Source organism: Symsagittifera roscoffensis, chromosome 7, assembly GCF_963678635.1.
Source record: "Symsagittifera roscoffensis chromosome 7, txSymRosc1.1, whole genome shotgun sequence".
Lineage (NCBI taxonomy): Eukaryota > Metazoa > Xenacoelomorpha > Acoela > Convolutidae > Symsagittifera > Symsagittifera roscoffensis.
In genome coordinates this window covers 37,324,122-37,342,314 of record NC_087068.1, presented here as the reverse complement: position 1 = coordinate 37,342,314, position 18,193 = coordinate 37,324,122, and the positions used below count along the sequence as shown (strand labels likewise).

Sequence of the window (18,193 nt, the reverse complement as noted above, 5' to 3'; positions counted from 1 at the left end):
AGAGTTCCTTTGTTGCTTGTAGTTGTGAAGTGCAGATTTTCCTCTGTGTCATTCTTTTTTATTAGACTTGCGAACTTTAGTGAGGTAGTGTTATGGTACGACTATTCTTTTTTTATCTAACCTATGTCGCGAATATTGGTGCCACTTAAGGGGCACCTTTACACATTTTTGATAGCCTGTGCTTTGACATTCGATTAATTATATGTTAAAACAGTTGATACAGTTCTCATTGTTCAAATAAACCAAAAAAGCTCTTTGCTTCAAATATCAGTACAATAATAGAAACTCGATTTATAAGTTTTCCTTCTCAGTATTTCTTTTGAAATGCTTCCTTTTTACATAATTTGTCTTTATGTTTTTGATTTTTTTTACATGCAAGTTAATTTAGATGCCTTCAGTTTGTTACGTTTCAAATTATTACGTGCCAATTTGTGTCTATTTGTATTTTTTGCCAATTTTGCTGCATAGCATTAGCAATTTATTAGCATATGTAGCTGCTTTAGTCGTGACTAGTGTTTGTGGGTTGTTAAGAGTTCGTGGCTGAGCTGGCAGGGCGTGAGACTCCAAATCTGGAGGTCGCATGTTCAAATCAGATATGTAGCAAAGTTTTCTAAATTTTTCCTATTTCTAATTTTTTCCTTTTTCACGTTATAAAGCTGCTTGTTTGTCGTTTTTTCGCAAGTGTTTGGGAAGCGCAGCTTCGCCTCTGTGTTTATTTTTGAAGTTGAAAAAGATGTTTTTAATCTGAAAATGCCTGTAACTAGCTGCAAATGAGTATTGTGCTTAGGAAGCCGACGACGTTTGCAACAGTAGATTTGGAGGGAGCCCGAAAGTTGATCTTCGCCCTACCTGGAAACCCAGTGTCCGCTCTGGTTACTTGTAACCTGTTTGTGATTCCTGCTATTCGTAAAATGCAAGGATACTTCAGACCTCAACAGACTGTTCTCAAAGTCAGAGTGAGTTGAAATTTATTGTTTTTGGCAGAGCCATCTACAGGAAAGGATGCTCTTGTTCCTACAGTACATAACTTGTCGCCTAGAAAATAATGGAGAAAAAGGATTAGAATTCACATTTGGTTTTGATCCTTGCATGCATAACTGTCTACAATTCCTTGCAGATAAATTAATGATTCTAAGAATCAAGACTGAAGAAAATTTTCAACAGATAGTGTTTTTTTACAATAAGAAGAAAAATGACTGGGCTGTCGGCTAATGCTTTTTTGAATTACATTTTTTTTGTAGGTGACACAAGACATCAAACTGGACCATCGTCCAGAGTTCTTCCGGGTCTCTCTGGCATGGCCGAATGGAGTATGCAATTGCAGTAGTAACAGTGGCCAGTCTCAGTCTGCCGGGGGACACCACAGCAGTGGCAGTAGGACCAAATGGAGCACAACTGCCACTACCAATGAGTTCCACCAGGAGGCACTCGAGGACAGAAATGGAGACTGCAGATCTCCTACAGGTCTGACTTTTTAACGTCTCTTTCTTTCTCCCAAAAAGAGGATAAATATTTACTGCTATCAAAATGGAGTGATGTTGTAGCAAACTTCGGACTAGTTAGATTAGAGGCGGTACTAAGTTCCGTTTAGTGAACTCGATATTGCTATCGCCGAAATTCGTGATAACGTTCAGATTAATTTCATAGCAAAAGTAGAGATATGCTGAGAAACAGAAGACCCTGCTGAGACTCGAACTGCCATTTTACATTGCAAATGAATTAGGAACTATGATAATTTTAACTGGATCTTGTAGAAATGGCAGGAATGGACTGCGTTGCTTTGCAAGTCAATAATTTATAGCTCCGTGTGGACGGTTAGTTTCTCTAAAGAGTGAATTTGAATTGGTGTTATTACGCCATTCATTCAACGCTTTTTTTGGTTCATCACAGCAGCAGCTGGACATCTAGTGTTTGTTATGTTTTAGCTGGCAGTATGGGAGCCCTGAGTGAGTGTACATGTGGGAACTGGGGTGGATATCCTCTGGCTACAGGTACAGGCAGCCAGATCAGCAGTAGACTCCTCAGTATGGTCAGCAGCAACGCTCTCCTCATGTTACCTCCATCTTCAGATGAGAAACAAGTGGTATATACTAATGAGTTAGTGGACGCTTTGGTCATTGGACGAGTTTGACCCACCACACACGACAACGTTGGGACGCACTTGAAGAGGACAAGATGACCTTGGAATCGATCACAGAATTTTGCCAGACCAAAATTAGAATATGAGCTAAAGAATTGTGTCAAAAATAACATATGTTTGAACAGGGTCTCGGTAAATCTTGTTGGCTTAAATTTTTAGTTTGAGGATGATTTGAATTTTTCATAAAAGATAGTTTACATTGTGATTTAAAATGAGTGATTTAAAATGTTTTTTTTTTCTACTGCACTAGGAATTTTGATGAGCAATATTGAAGGCGAGGAACTGATTTACTGGGACCAAAAATTGGAGCCATAATGAAGGTCCTTCATGTCATTTTGAAAATTATTCTTTCTTTGTGGAACTTTATCATCTTTCAAGAATTCATTCTATCGACTATTTAAGCTAGAATATTTGATGCTTCTTTCTTTTGTCAGAATCTCTAAACCAAACAATCATCACTGTAGCAATGCATTTTGTATACTGTAGTTACAAAGTAGTTAATTTGTAATCAGAATCCTGAAATTATATTTATGAATATCTGTAATTTAAGCAGATTAATTTATTTTTAAAATGTTCACCGCCAAACCTGTCAGCTTTTGTGCAATATATTCCATTGAATATTTTTCAGATTGATTTTTAGAGAATAGTTTAATACCAGCTAGGAGCAATCGTTTTCCACCATTACAGGCATTTTGCTTTTTAATTTTGCAAAAGAAAATTCAATTCAACTCAGTCGCATTTTTGTTTCAGTCGTATTTTTTCTTTGAATCAGTGTTTAATAAAAGAAACTCTTGCGTTAGTGTGTTGACACTTTTATTAATATACACTTTTTGTTTTAAAACTTCGGAAATCAATTAAGTCTTAAATAACGAAGTGATCGTTACTTATAAAGGTCATGAGATATAGGGAGGTTTGACTTAATATTTTTTCAGTACAGGTGATTTCCTCTTAATAACCGACTGCGCAAGTGTTTAGGTAATGAGAAACGGGTACTGTATTTTCTGCAGAGTAATGAAAATACCTATTGATCCAGTTTTCTCTAAATTGGGTAACTTTTTTAAAAATTGTCAATCGTAAACTGTTTTAGGAATTCCAAGAGCTTTAACGTGATTCTTTTTACGGAAATTAAAATATGTTCAAACATTTTAATTGTTTTTTGGCTTCACTGTTCTTTTACATTTTTTTCAACCATCCTTGTTCTTAGTTTACGTTTAGAAGTTAGTTAATCAGTACTTCGGAGATGAATTGTGTTTAGAACTGTTTAGGTTTAGTCTTGTTCCGACTCGTTAGAAAGTGACTGGAATAAATCTAGCGTATGGAAGGTTTTTCGGTCAATTTTGACTGTTTCAAAGAAAGCTTAAAATGGTTAAGTTTGTTGTTTTATTTCACGTGCAAAAGCAAGCTTCTTGTAATCGGGAACTCGATTTTTTTCCCGTTAACAACTTTTCTTACAGACTTTCAACTTGCTTCATTATTGAATCTAAAATAAATACATCCAGGACCCTTCGAATTTGGCCTAAAGGTAGTGCTGTCACTTTTCCAAGCTAAAGTGCGGGCCAGACGTTTTTGTAAACTATGTATGCAAGTTTTTTTCCTGTGAAAGTTGATTTGTGGGACTTTCGTTTATCTGCTGAAGTAATGTCGCCTTAGTTGCATTATTACGTAATTCTCTTGTGCTGTAAGCAAGTATCATGGTATTTTCAAGTGATGTTCATTGTAATTTCACGGTGACTTGAAACTTTTAATGTGTTTCATAAAAAAAAAATTTTTGGCTCGAACTGGTGTCTGCTTAAAGATGGTCTGCTTTGTTTCCGCTTCGTATGTTTTGTTCTGTTGCTATTTTCGATTTCAGATGTCTTGTCATGTTTTCCAAGAACTCTTGTTTGAAAAAAAATAGGTATTATGAAAGTGTATGGGCTTTTTTATTTTTTGAGACGCTTTTGAGTTTTTTTTTCACTTTTTGCAAAATCATTTAGTTTTTTCAGAAACTATTCTACTGATGTTCAAATAAAGGGTATAACTAGAAAGACCGCTTACTCCCTGTGTGCCTGTATACTCATCTAGACTCTTTTTGCTTGACCCTTTGTGTACAGCCTTCGAAAAGTAACCTCGAACATAAGCGGCGCCCGAAAAAGTAGTTTTTGAGTTTTGAGCAATCGGGTACTAGACTTTTTGTCCAGTAAATAATTTTGTTCTCAGAATGGCCAATTTTAGTGTTATTGGTTAATTTCACGACTGCTGACATGCTCAATTTTTTGAAAATAAAAATTTTTATCATTTAGGGAGTATTTAGGGGAAGTTCGTTTCAGGTAATAGATGTTTTTCAAATAAATTTCTTGAAACAAGATGGTTTTTTTCGTATTCGTGGTTTTCGCCCTTGTTTCCGTCGGCTCAATTTCCTTAATTAAATGCAGTTTGTGTATTTGAGACGTTTTTTGGGCTTCTTTTTAAAGTGTAGGTATTTATTGATTGAAACCGTTTTTTACCCTTGCGATAAGCAATGGTATTGCAATCGTGTAGTAGACCTTTTTTCCCCGTAAATAACTTTGTTCACAGGAATCTTTTCATCTGGACTCATTTCTTGGAAATATCTTAGCAACTAATTTATCTCTGCAGATTTATTCTGTGCTTTTTGGCTCTTTAAATTTTTGTCCTATTCGAATTTGTTATTTTTATAAGTAATTATAAGTACCAACTCGATTTGTTTAAATTTCATTTTTTTTTTCAATTTTTTTGTTTCCTTTTTTCGGCTCAGTAAGTTTTGGCTTATATTAAATCTGTGTGGTGGCCTCAAGTTAAGTCGTTCGAGGCGCTCAATTTGCAAACAGTTTGTGTGTGTTTCGAGGGTGAGGGCGACTTAAACATTTTTAAGTAGTCCTAAATTTGTTTGATTTTTTTCGGCTTTCGTTTTTTTGGCATAATATATTCAGGCTTAGGTTATATCGGCTTAGTGGCTTCATATAGTGGAGTTCGACGAGCTAAAAAGTGCTTTTTGTGTGCAGGTGATTTCAGGGTGAATGTGACTTTATAACTTTGTTTTGTTTTAATTTTTTTGGGGTTTTTTCCCTTATTTTTTTTTCGGCTTTGAAGGTTTCGGCTGTTTTTATGTCGGCTTACTGATCTCATATTGTTTCACCTGACGGGCGAGTAAAGTTTGTGTGTGTGTGTGTGTGTGTGTGTGTGTGTTGAGGGTAACGGAGAATTAATACATTTTTATAAGTCTTATCGAATTTTTCTTAGCTTTAAGGGTTTCTGCTAAGGTTTTTCGTCTTTCTTATCTCTTGTTCATTTTTCTTTCGATGCAAGTTTCTACATTGTTTTGTCTGGTCACGTTTTCTTGTTTCAAAACTTACCTGATTCCTTTTGATAGATCTAGTTTTTTTTGACACTTTCAATTTTTTGTCGGCTTAGCGGTTTTTTGGTTTTGTATCGAAAGTAGCCGGATTTTGTTTAGCAAGTTTTGGAATTGTCCGACTTTCGTTTGTCTGCTTAATTTTTGCCGGCTAAGTTGCTACATCTTAGCTTTTGCTTCTGCTGAAAACAATTTTCATTGCAATTGCAAGTTTTGTTCATTCTAGTATTTTGTCTCAGCACGTTTTTGTGAAAAGTTAAGATGAAAGATACTTGAAAGATTTTTTTTTCATCAAATCAATTTGATTTCCGAACAACTGGTGTCTGCTCAAACCTTGTCAGATCAGTTGCTATATCACAGTTTTTTCTTGTGCTGTAAGCAACGTTCATTGCAAATGCAAGTGTTGTTCATTGCAGTTTCATGTGGGACTTAAAATTTGACGATTTTTTATATAGACATGTTTTTGGATCAACTTTGGTCCGCTCAATGATTGTCGACTTCGTTGCATCTTCGTTATTTTTTTTCCGTTGCTAATTGATTTTTCAAATATCTGCGATTTTTTCTTGAAATTAGTTTCTATCGTGTCATATCGAGAATTGTCAAGTTTTGGTAGACCAGTTTTTTTCATAACTTACATTTTCCACAGTTAAAACTTTGATGTTTCGCGAAAAGCACACTCCTATATCTGAGATCATGCGTTCAATCCAAGGGACGGGTTGTGGTAAGCTTCTTTGCTTACGCGACTACGCCCAATTTTTCTTAATTTTTTACACTAGAGTTAATAGCCCTCAGAAAACGCTTAGTTTTTTTCAACCTTTTTGTGTGAAACCTACTTTTCTCGAGAACAACCCGCCCAACTCTGAGTTTTGGACTCCATCGAAATTTCAATTTACGTGAATTTCTTCTGCATAAGTGGTTACGCTCAAATTTTCTTACAAAATAAACTATGATTCTCGGAAATGTCATTTGTCATTCGATTTGTTGACTGGTTTTTGCACTTTTCACGATAAATATCCTGCCGAAGCTGATATCATAGGTTTAATTTAAAAACAAATTGTTGAAAGATGGCCTTTCTAGTTAGTTACGTCCAATTTTTTACAGAAAAATTATGGTCCTCAATAAAGTTAAAACTTTGAAAGCTCATTTTTCGGATTCTTTTTCGAATTTGATCAAAAACTACTGCGCGAATTCGCACATTAAGTGTTTAGTCGAGAAACATGCGTTTTGAAATCTTCTATAGCTTATCGTAAACGATCTGCTTCTGTCAGAAAAAACTTATGAATTTCGGTTAGTTAAGTTTTCGAATTTTCGACTATTTTTTGAAACCTGAATTTTCTTAAAAACTACCCTATCAAATATCAGATTAAACATTCAATTCAAAGAAACGGTTGCGAGAGTTTTGTTTTCTACAGAAGCGGCGTCTCTTTATTTTTTTGTGAGAGAACTGTCATGTCTTTGGTAAATTCCCTCTTCTCACTTATTTTTAGTAGAGAAACAACGAAGGTTTTTGGCAAAGTCAATGTTTTGAAATTACGCATTTCGTTCAGCATCACTGTATAAAACATATCAAACACGTAACTCCGGCTTTAGCTAGTTGTCTTGAATCGAGACATACAAAACATTTAGTTAACCGTGACTTTTTTTCCATTTTTTTTACGTTTTTATGTTAGTGTTGTATTTTAAGTAGTGTAAAGCTTCGCTTTATCTGTGTTTATGAACTTTCTCTTTTCCAAACTTAGTCGCAAATTTTGTTGCGATGCAATTGTTGCAATAAAATGTGTGTCATTTTGAAAGTGTTGATTTTGATCCAGCTATTAAGTACAGCTAATGCTATGGATATTAACACAGACTATTATATTACAAATTGCACTATAGTGTCACGTTATGATGGTTCTGTAGCGTAGAGGTAGGGAAGAAGACCAGCAGAAAAATTAGAGGGTTCGAACCTGGGCTGGGTCGGATTTTTAATGAACTTTTTCGTATACTAGTTAAAATGCGTCCGCTTTATAAATTGAAGCATGTTAGTTGGTAAACTTCTTTTCAAGTTGACTGGTCATGCTAATGCGTTATAATTGGCTTGCGTCACTGAAGAAATTTTGTAGACTCAAAGTTTTACTCATTCAATTTTTTTCCAGTAGCGTTGTCGGTCATTATTTTGCTTGTGTGTGGGAAGTGCAACTTCGCCTCTGTGTAAATTTTGTGATTCGGATGACAACGATTTCAAAAATTGCTATATGAGTGCAGTGATATTCATTCAAATAATCATGTTAATCCCGGATTCAAATAAATCTTCGAATCCCGACCGGATCTTGTGTTGTTGCACCATGTTTGTATGTATGCTTATGTTGCTTTGTTATTAAACCCCGACCTATTTTGGAGGTCCAATCCCTCTTGGTCTAGTTGTAAAAAACGCGACCTCGGAAAATAAGATCTTTTGTTCTAAGATCTTGTTTTAAGATCTGTAAGAAGATCTGTCTTGCTTTATTATGGAAACTCAACATCATTCACGCCTCTCTCATTTTGTCTTGAGATAAGTGCCAGGGTTCGAGTCACGGCTGTAACTTTTTTTCGGCGTGGAAATCAGTTTCTTTGGAAATTTTGAATGATCGGTTCTGTAGTTTAAGTTACCAACTTTGATTTCGTATAACTATCTTTTTTGTGCTTAAATGGGTTCGATTCATGCTGTATTGACTTGTTTACCTCATTTTGAGTTGTTTAAATTGCAGAAAAAATAATGTTTTGCTTTTGCATGTTTCAAAGATTGGGGAGTGAAGATTTTTTAGCCATGACATCAATCGGCGTTTTCGGATCAACTTGCGTCTACTCTGGGGAGTGAAAGTATTGCAGGCTTAGTTGCCGCTCAGTTATTCTTTTTGGGTTTATTTGAGGGTGATAATTGTGTTCCTTGACTGTTCATCCAAACGAATGAAGAAGACAAATTTGAATTTTTTGTAGTTTTTTTTCTAGTTGAAATTTTTTTCGACCTTGTTGCTTTTCTTATTTTCTGTCTGCTAATTCACAATGCAATTTGTGTTTTTTTGCTATGTGAAAACTAGCTAAAATTCAAACGGAAAGTTGCAATTTGAAAGCAATAGTTCCAGTTGTAACAAAGCTTGAAATGGTCTGTTATGTCAATTTACAGTTTACATTTAATTTTACCTAAAATCATCAGAAAAAACTATATTTGATCAAAATAATTCAATTGAAGTGAAAATATCCGTTTGAAGTGAAAATTTATTTTACCGGCAATTTATTTTAAATTAATATCTTTTATTTGAATGGACATCACTGAATGGGCGTCGAGAACTAAATATGATGAAAGATCGAACCAATTTAATTCTACTTCGATCTTAACGTTAATCTAGCAATTTTTATTGCTCATTCTTGCTGATTTGTATCTAAGTCAGTTGCTCAAAATTATAAACAAAGAACTGTAAATAAAGAAACAAATGAGCATGTATTTCTGAAAAAAAAAATGATTTATTAGATTTAAGTAAATTTTTTTCTAATTTTGAATTTTCTACCTAAATAATTTGGTCGGGACATTTTTGCTACTTCAACAGCAACTGACTGTCCTTGTGAGTTTGAACTGAGGAAATTTGCGTGAGTTTTGACCGAACTAAATCACAACAACTTGCCCAATATGTAACCTGAAATAGGTAGTTTTATAGATTTGGCGGCGTGCCGACATTGTTTTGTTTATAAACATGCCGCTGACTGTAATATGGGTCTTGCAATGGTTTAATAATTTTCCATGGTATCAAGAAATCTACACTTGGTTCGATATTTGAAGGATTTTTTGAGACAGCCGATTGAGTAGAGGGTATTTATCAGAGACGCAGATTTGTTCATTAAGTTTGTTTCACGATTCATAGCTTTTGTTGCTAGATTTATTTATGCTCTTGGTGCAATATTGCGATGGCAAAAGTCTCCTTGTGGCGATAGTTTACAGCTTAAGTGTATCTTGTTCACCGGACAGACTTGATTTTGCGTTAGGATCACATAAAATATCTAAATGGTTTTAGTCAAACGTTTATTTCCGCAATATGTCTGATTTTTTCCGCTTTTATTCTTTTTGTGTTTTTTTTTCGTCCCTCCCTTTTCAGTCCGCTTGTTTTGAATCATGTTTTCATTATGTACCACAAATAAAACAGACGACGCAATATCAGCGTTGTGTTTGTGCGTGCACCGGATAAAGTCAAATGGTTTCAGTAGAGCTTAGTTGATTTGACCAATTCTACAACCGACCTCCTGCAGCCATAAGAGCAGAAGACGTCTCATTTAATATACGTCTCGTTAAATATAATTGAGCATGAGCGTTAACTTAACAAGTTGTTAAGATTAAAATACTGCTCTTTAAAGACACTTCAACAGTCGGGAAGCTATCATAGCGACAAAGCATTGGTTAAAAATGTCTTAGTAAGCTTCGCCGATATGTCTGATTCGTGTCATGACGTTTGCCCATCTTAGGTATTGAATCAATGATTTTTTCCCGTTCTTACGCTTTTTACTCTTGCGATAAGCAAGAGTATTGCAATCGTCTGCAACTGTTAAACGTGAAACTGTAACTCGTGAAAATAAACACTTTCAAATCTCAAAAGAGATGAATCAAGATTAGTATTTAGCATTGCTCTTTCAGTCTGGGAGTAAGAAGTTTCCTTTGAGAGAAGGTCCCAAAATCTGCAGTATCGGTAATTCGTCGACTGAAATATTCGTTGTTAATATCCCACTCAAGTAAAATTTAACGCGCAATTTGAAAAGTATACGTTATGAGAATTAAACGTAGTGGTACTTCACTATTTAAGCACATTGGTTGGTGGTGTGTGGATTGTTTTATCCCGTTCCACGTTTTTCATTGGAATTGGGAATAGAAGTCAGTTTCAGAGAAAAACTAAGTTGAACAAAATCTAGATCACGCCAATAATGCCCGCTAAGTAAATTGGAGCGCCTTAAATTTACCAACAGAACAGTCTACTGTTGCAACGCCTTTCAGGGAACCAAGTTTCAAGTTTAGACGCAGATTTAATTCTGCTATTTACATTTTTTGCTATAATTTTGAACATGAATGATTTTATATTTATTCTCAGTCATTGACTTTATTGGACGGATTTATTGAATAATCTATTCTTAGAGAACTAGAAGTATTTTCAGCTAGAAGTATACAACACGAGTTTTTTTAGTAGTGATGCCTCGTCTGTTGTAAATGAAAAAATGAAGTGTCATGCTCCAGTTTCTTTTTTTGTCTAAAATAGTTTGAGATCTTTTGAGTTGTGTACGAGATATAGTTCATTTGTGATATTTTTTTATTCAACGGTAGATTATATTGCTTACTTCGATTCTTTCAAGAATTTTTTCATTTGTAGTCTATATTCGTTAAAAACTTTCAAAATTTTATATTTTTTCTTGATGATAATAGAATTACTGCTGCAGAGCTATAAAAGAAATCTTACAACATACTACATTTTACATAGACAAAAAGCTGTTTCAAATACTTTTTATTTAAATTGTTTTTTGCTAACATGGGGTTTTTGAGCAACAGTTTATCACTCTGAAAAAGCTGAAATTCAGCTTGTAATCCTTCATTAAGACGACAAAAGAAGATGGAGAACAATAACAACAACTCGAGTGATGCAAGTCAGTGGTCGGTATTCAAATCACAACACTGTCGTATTTGGTTTGGCGTGGCGCAGCAGTTTGACTCGACTGGGAAGACTACGGATGTGTTCCGAGTGATGCACTCGTACAAGCCGAGACTGAACTCAGTTGACGGATCGGAAATTGAACACTCGAATGTGTACTATTACGATGATGATAGAGGAACCGTCACCTCAAGTGAGTTTGAAAAAAAAACCTTTATTTGGCTACAACTTGTAGGCCTATTCATTTTTAAGTTGCTTTATCACGGTTATTTTTGTGCTGAAACAAGTATCAAGGTATTTGCAAGTGTTGTTCATTGCACAATTCAATTATTTTGTAAAATCATTTTTTTCGCTGAACTTGTGTCTGCTTCAAGATGTCGGCTTTGTTTTTGCTTCGTAAGTATTGTTCCGTTGCTGAATTAAAATTCAATTGTCGTGCTTGGCTTTTTTGCCTAGAATTCTTGCTTGATAAAAACAGGTATTATAAAAAATTTCGGAGTAGGTTTTTTTTGGAGAGCCACGGAGGAAGACTTTTCACTTTTTGAAACAATCTGTGGGGGGATATTTGACCCGTAGTTTTGTTTTTCTCTTTGTTTTCTTAAAAACGACCCTCCCAAATCTGACATTTTAGTTTCAATGAATTTTTTAACACAAAGTTATATCTCTCGGAATCGTCAGTTTTTTGATTTTTGGATCGTTTTTCGAATCTACTGTTTTATCTCGAAATCTAATCACCCAAATCTGATATTGTGGGTTTAATGAAGATAGCGGGTAGTGGGAATTGTTTTAATTTTGTTTTCACAAAAAGTTATTGCCCTCGTAAAAATTAACGTATGATTTTGAACCGTTTTTTGAACGTTTTGCATTTTCTCGAAAACTTATCTCCCACATAGGGGCAGTAGGATTTCCTCGAGGGGGAGGGTTTTCAAGAAATATTCGCAAATTTTTGACCAGATTTTGAAAGTTTTGGACGTGTTGACAAAATAATCGCGTTTTTTTTCGGCTCGTCTTCTCCCTTTGAAGTTAGTTTAATATTGGCGCCCAACGTGCTTTAAGAAAACTTTTAGTGCCAGCCAGCTAAAATGGAGTTCATGCGATAGTACTAAAGGGGAGACTTTTTGGGTAAGGCAGGGGGTCGAAACTAAATCCACTACAGCTACCACATCTGAGATTTTGGAGTCATTCAAAGAAGGGGTTGTGCGAATATCCTTTGCAAATGCAATTCTACTCAAATGTTTTTATGACACAACAACTTATGGCCCTCGGAAAAGACAAAATTTGAAGTTTTTGACTTTTCTCGAGAACTACCTTTGGTTAAATCAAAATAATGCTAGCAAATCTGAGTTTTTGGGTTAATTAAAACTGCAAGTTGCACGAATTTGTTATGCTTAAGCGTATACGCCCACTCGTATTCTGCTGAAGCATTACACAAAGTTTTCCGCTAAAGCGTTACCCAAAAAGCTATAGTTCTCAGAAATGTCTGTTTTGTTTTTTGACCGTTTTTTGGACTTTTCTTGCTAACTATCCTGCCATAGATTTTATCGATATCATAAGTTTAATGGAAAAAAACAGGCATTAAAAGACTACGGCTACCTTTATAATTGGCAACGCACAATTTAATTCAGTAAAAAAATGGGCTTCAAAAAAGTCAAAATTGAAAAATTGACCGCTTTTTGGAAACTTTTTGACTTTTCTCGAAAACTACCGTACCAAATTTCAGGTTTGGTTTAATTGAGAAACTCGGTTTTTGGAATCTTCTCTACTTTAGCGGAAACGATGTGCTTCTTGCAGAAAAAATTTATGGAGTTCGGTTAGTCAAGTTTTCGAATTTCTCCATTTTTTTCTGAATTTTCTTAAACCGTCTGAATTTTCTTAAACCGTCTGAATTTTCTTAAAAACTATCCTATCAAATATGAGAGTAAAAGTCAAATTGAAAAAAACGGTTGCGAGAATTTTTCCTGCAGAAGCGAAGTCTGTAATTTTTCTGAAAGAGAAATGTTATGTACATGGGAAAATTGCATTATCTCAAAAATTTTCACGCTTCTCAGTTCTTTTAGTTAGTAGAGAAGCAACTAAATTTTGGGCAAAGTCCAATTTTTGAAAGCACACATTTCTTCGCGCATCAGTATAACAAATTAAAACATAATCAAACTCGCACCTCCACCTTTAGCCGGGCCTCTAGTTGTTTTTTATTGAGACATACGAAAATTGTGGTTCAACTAAGTTTTTTTCACCATTTTTCAATTTTTTTTGTTGCTTGTTTTTTGTCGCAAGTGGCGCGAAGTTTCATTTCGCTTCTCTGTTGAAATTTACCAAACATGCTCTATCACTTTGCTCGAACATTTGCAAAAGAAGCATAGCTTACAAAAAACATGAAACTATTTACGCTTGCGATTAGCAAGCGTTATCATATCGTAACAGAAGTCTTACTTCAGGTAAACAAATTGTGCTGAATCTCACTGAATCATTTCAGCTGGATGGTTTAAATTTAACTTATGGTGGTTGCTATGAGTGGTGACTACTAGTTGCCCTGAAAGCTTACTAATTTTTATATTCATTGTAAATTTTCGATTACCGATTTTGTGCATTTTCAAATTTGAAATTTTTTAATGCAATTTAATGCATGAAATTTTTGGTTGAAATCTGACCGAATTTGCTGCATGAATAATTGTTTTTAGGTTTTTTATTTAACTAATTTTAGATAATTTTTGTGAATCGCAAGTTGTGCGAAGCTTGTCCCTGATTTGACTATTTTGAAAAACCTTCACTTCCAGGCATCAATACGCTCAAAAACTTACATCACAAATAAACGATTCAACTTCTACCACGTTTATGGTCAAACTCAGTTTTGATGCATAGTTCTATGGGCTGCACGAGAGTGAACAGCTATTGCCAGTGATGTCAATTTAAAAAAATTTAAACCAATTTTTTAACCATTAGCAAAATTAAAATTTTTTACCCAAATCGGTTCAACCAATTTTGCTATTAAACAGTGATAAAACAAATTATAAATACTCTCTAACTTTAGTAAATCATGCAAGTTTCAACGCGCGAAATTTTTCGGACGTAATTTTTTTAAAATTAAATTGCCAATTATCGATCGATGGAGCACGAATGAGTGAAGGTTTGGAGTGGCGTGGGAAAGTATGATTCCTTGGCTTTACTTAGATTCGTGCTCTCCTGAAAGGCTAATATATGAGCTAATTTAAGTTAGTTAGACATCACTTGTATTTAACCAATTGGTTATTGGTAAAATCAGTTGAACAATCCGTTTTTTAACCAATTGGTTAAACTAATTGTCATACAAATGGTTATTTTGGACATCACTGGCAAGTGCTACAAAAAGTATTAATTTGTCATCGCATTTGTCTTCGCGACAATTTTAATTCTAGACGCTATAGTTCTCTGATTTATTTGCGGGATCTATGTATCCTATTTTGTACGAACGAGACAAACTTTGGACCAACTAGTCTCGATATTCTTAATGGCAGAAACGTATTTGGGATTTGGAAGATTTGTTTTTTTTCGACATCTTTTTCATAAGTTTTGCTTGATTATTCGGCTTTCGTCTCATATTATGTCGACTGTTATCGGAATTGGTTCTGATAGAGAGCTGCAGTTTTGAAGAGAAATTGAGAATTGCTTCGACTACGTGTTCTTAGTTTGGCTCAATTCTGTTTAGGCCCCAGATGCGGTCCCTGGTTTTACAAGGAAGAAGATTCGATCACAATTGGATTCAAGGGAGTGAAGCACCCCAAATGGCCCAACACCAAATTCATATTCTTCCCTACGGGTTAGAAACAGCTTAAAAACATCGAAACTTGGGCAAACAATTTTAAACAAAAATAGCAATCAAAAGCAACATTTGATATTAATTAGCGTTTTTGATACAATGACATTATTTTCATTAGAACGAAAGATATTTTGCTGAGATCGAAATCGTAGAAGCAGAGTGTAATCGTTTTTGATTGTCTTCTGTAGGATCTGGAATCATGTTCAACAATTCGGCCGTGAACTATGGCAGCGTGGAAACATGTGTTAAGCTGTTTGTGCTCCATCCGCAACGACCAAACATCCGACTGAGTGTGATGGTCGAATATTGTGAACTTACTCTACAGTCATGCAAAGTGTACTTCGAAAACTCAGACGGTAAATCACTTATATCCTTGCTAATGTTCATGTTTTGCTGTTTTAATCTATTAAATGATTTAGATTTGCAATTAACTTTGTTTTTCTGAAATTTGAGTATAAACAATTATCTGAGTCGCCAAGTCAGCTGAAGGTTTATGAGAGAGACGTTAGAAAGCTGCAGAATATCATCATTTTTTTTGCTGGATGGAGTATTTATTTGATGATTGATGTCTGAACAAACTCAATATTTTTTTTGACTGCAGCTTTTAAATAAAACTAATGATATTATTTTAGGATGGAAGTCTCCGTTCTGGGAGGAACAAGAATCGCATGACCTAATAACCCCGATTACCCCTCTGACATCATCTGTTGTATCACGCCAGACAATCGACTTCAATCTCAACTTTTCCAGCTCACAAGAGGACCCAAAACCTCTGCAAAGTGACCATGTATTCTCATTTGACTCGGACTCCATTGGATCCATTTTTGACAATGCACCCTCGGATTATCTATCCTTTAACCCAACCAAAAATGTAACGATAACTTGTCCGAAGTTTATGAAACCGAACGTGAATTCAAGTGATGGTTCTTTGAACGGAACTCAACGTGCCGCGTCGTTTGTAGCTGTTAGATGGAACCAAGCGCCAGACAACTGCGCTTCAGATGTCATTGCTGAATTTGATCTGGATACCCGGTTCAAATCTCTCACCGAAATTCACTACAAGCACTCGACGGTTGAAGCTTAAAACCGAGTTCAAAGTCGGAAATTAGTTGAAATTATTAAGTTTAACTGCTCTTTTGCTGCTTAGCTGCTGCGTCGCACTAACCACTGCCATCATTGTTGGTTGCTAAATTAGGAATAGATTCACAAATGTATTTACTTTGTATTACACAATATCTTTATCAATAAAAATATTTGTACATTTCGTATTTAATGGATATCGTCTGAAAGGCAATGTAACATACACCCGGAAGTACATACCGACGGAAAGTAAAGCTAGATCCTAAAACGTCTGGCTAGCATCTAAATAGAGCCTTACGTGCTTTTAACCGTCTCTGCCATAGTTCAATGTGGTTCTCATAACATCGGGTCGACAAAATCGTTACTACTTAAAGGCTATCGGCCGAACCTCGCAAAGTAACTTAGTTTTATGTACTATAGTGAGCTCATGGCTGGATTATAGTATCCTCAGACCACGAGGTCACTTCTAGAATCAGGGCTACTACATTATTGTTATTGTGTTACTATATTACTATTGTTTTTGTTCAGAAGAGAAAATCATCCTATCCATCGGAGATAGATCGACCCTTTCCCTTTACTCCTAGCTTCCCATGATCTGAAAATGAATCTGATGTTATAATTAAGTTCAGGCCATAACGGGAAGCTAAAAAGTAATTAAAACACAGTTTACAGTTACTCTTCGAAACCATACCGGCTTATCGAATCCGCGTGAAGAAGCGTCTTCTTCACTATTGGGTAGGGTTTTGTTTTCTCCCGACAGCCTTCCTGGTTCGCGGGATTTGCTCTGTAAAAATTGTAACTGTACAATCTTTACAGTGCGGTGCGTCTTCTTGAATTCAACTGTTTTTCACTATCTTTTCTGTCTTGACACTCTATCTGCTGTTCTGACCAGTTAAAATTGCTGTCCTGATTTTCGGGATTTTTCAGTGGTCGCGAAAATCAGATCTTAACGTGTCGTGCACTCTCAAATCAAAATTTTAAAAATAAGTTGGTATATGGAGGAGTTTTTGATTATTGCACGTTTGATTATTGTATGTTAATGTCTAGCAAGTAGTGCGAAGCTGCGCTTTTCTCCTCTGTTTTTTTTTAAGTCCTGTTAGTCAATGGTTGAGCTTCCGAAGTATTTTTTTCAACACTAATTTTAACCGATGGTTGCAGAGATCGATTTAAGAGTGGAACTACAGCTTATACATTTACTTAAGCGATACTAGCGGAGTTTTTGTTCAAGGTCGAGTCCTATTTTTAGTTAATGTGCCCATTTCGGTGCAGTCTCAGCGCAAAAATTGCAATGACCTGATTTATATCAGCTTCGTTTTTAGTCATTTTTGAAAGTGGAGGATTGATTTGATTGATCCCTCATTATCCATAGGTTTGATTGACCCCTCTTGTGATTAGCAAGCGTTATCAATTTCAAGCATTTACTTCTATTTTTTCTGTATGGAAGTTTTTAAAGAAAATCACGTGAAAGAGCTGGTCAACTCATACTTTTTTACTTAGTTGATGACAATGAGTGAAATATTGCATGACAATGAGTGAAATCTTGTGTTCTTTCAAGGCCAATCATTTGCTTGATTGGAGCTGCAAAATCATTAGATCTGATTTACTTTTGCTGCATTAGCGTTATATCCTTATTACTTTTGTGCATTACCATTTAATCTTTGTATCTGGTTTATTAGTGGCTAATCTTTTTGAATTGCATAATTCATACATAATTTGGTCCTATGGTTTTAGTTTTTTTACATGCAAAGTTAGTGTGGATGCACAATTTGTTATATTACATGAAAAGTTGTTTTCTATATTTATTAATTTCCCTTTTTAGCTGCCTTGCAGTGACAGTTTTTTATGTAGCTGCTGCATATGCAGCTGCTGCATTTGTTGCTAGTATGAGCAATTTCTCAAGGGATCGTAGCGCAGATGCGAGGGTAGGTGACTCTGTTTCTCATGTCGTAGAATTGATTCTGTCACAAGTTTTTTCCAGGCTAATTTTTACCTTTTTTCCTGTTTCACTTTGTATAGCTCTTTCTCCTCGTTTTGTCGCTAGTGTTTGCGAAGCGCAGCTTCGCCTGTGTCTAATATTTTGTCAAGCAATCATGGCGTAGACTCCAAATCTCGAGGTCAGGCGTCGATTCCGGTACATAGCAGTTTTTTTTTAGTTTTACCCTTTTCGAACTACTTTTTGTCGTTTTCTC

At 35.2% G+C, this 18,193-nt stretch overlaps 4 protein-coding genes across 6 annotated transcripts in view; 2 read left to right on the top strand and 2 right to left on the bottom strand.

Moving 5' to 3' along the window:
- The window catches only part of LOC134852156 (gephyrin-like), a 37,962-nt gene extending 35,659 nt beyond the window's left edge, over positions 1–2,303 (top strand). For both annotated transcript variants that reach the window (XM_063868464.1, XM_063868463.1), the window contains 3 exons: positions 788–956; positions 1,242–1,464; positions 1,926–2,303. In XM_063868464.1, the coding sequence (XP_063724534.1) occupies positions 788–956; positions 1,242–1,464; positions 1,926–2,131 (598 nt within the window). In that variant the 3' untranslated portion in view covers positions 2,132–2,303. The remainder of the gene's footprint in view (positions 1–787; positions 957–1,241; positions 1,465–1,925) is intronic.
- Positions 1–18,193, bottom strand: part of LOC134850967 (ADP-ribosylation factor-like protein 5B) — a 448,774-nt gene that overhangs the window by 81,034 nt on the left and 349,547 nt on the right. The gene's annotated exons all lie outside the window — the stretch shown is intronic.
- Positions 1–18,193, bottom strand: part of LOC134850964 (ataxin-3-like) — a 197,501-nt gene that overhangs the window by 166,743 nt on the left and 12,565 nt on the right. The window lies entirely within an intron of this gene.
- On the top strand, positions 9,023–16,149 carry LOC134851236 (uncharacterized). Its single transcript, XM_063867234.1, has 4 exons — positions 9,023–11,324; positions 14,814–14,924; positions 15,113–15,280; positions 15,557–16,149. The coding sequence occupies exons 1-4, from the start codon at positions 11,093–11,095 to the stop codon at positions 16,006–16,008; spliced, it is 963 nt and encodes a 320-aa protein (XP_063723304.1). The 5' UTR covers positions 9,023–11,092; the 3' UTR covers positions 16,009–16,149.

Bases quoted from the DNA above. Each gene is read 5' to 3' on its own strand.
- LOC134851236 (XM_063867234.1), top strand. From the start codon at position 11,093: ATGGAGAACAATAACAACAACTCGAGTGATGCAAGTCAGTGGTCGGTA. The intron at 11,325-14,813 runs GTGAGTTTGAAA...AATTCTGTTTAG, and splicing joins TAGAGGAACCGTCACCTCAA to GCCCCAGATGCGGTCCCTGG. The intron at 14,925-15,112 runs GTTAGAAACAGC...TGTCTTCTGTAG, and splicing joins ATTCATATTCTTCCCTACGG to GATCTGGAATCATGTTCAAC.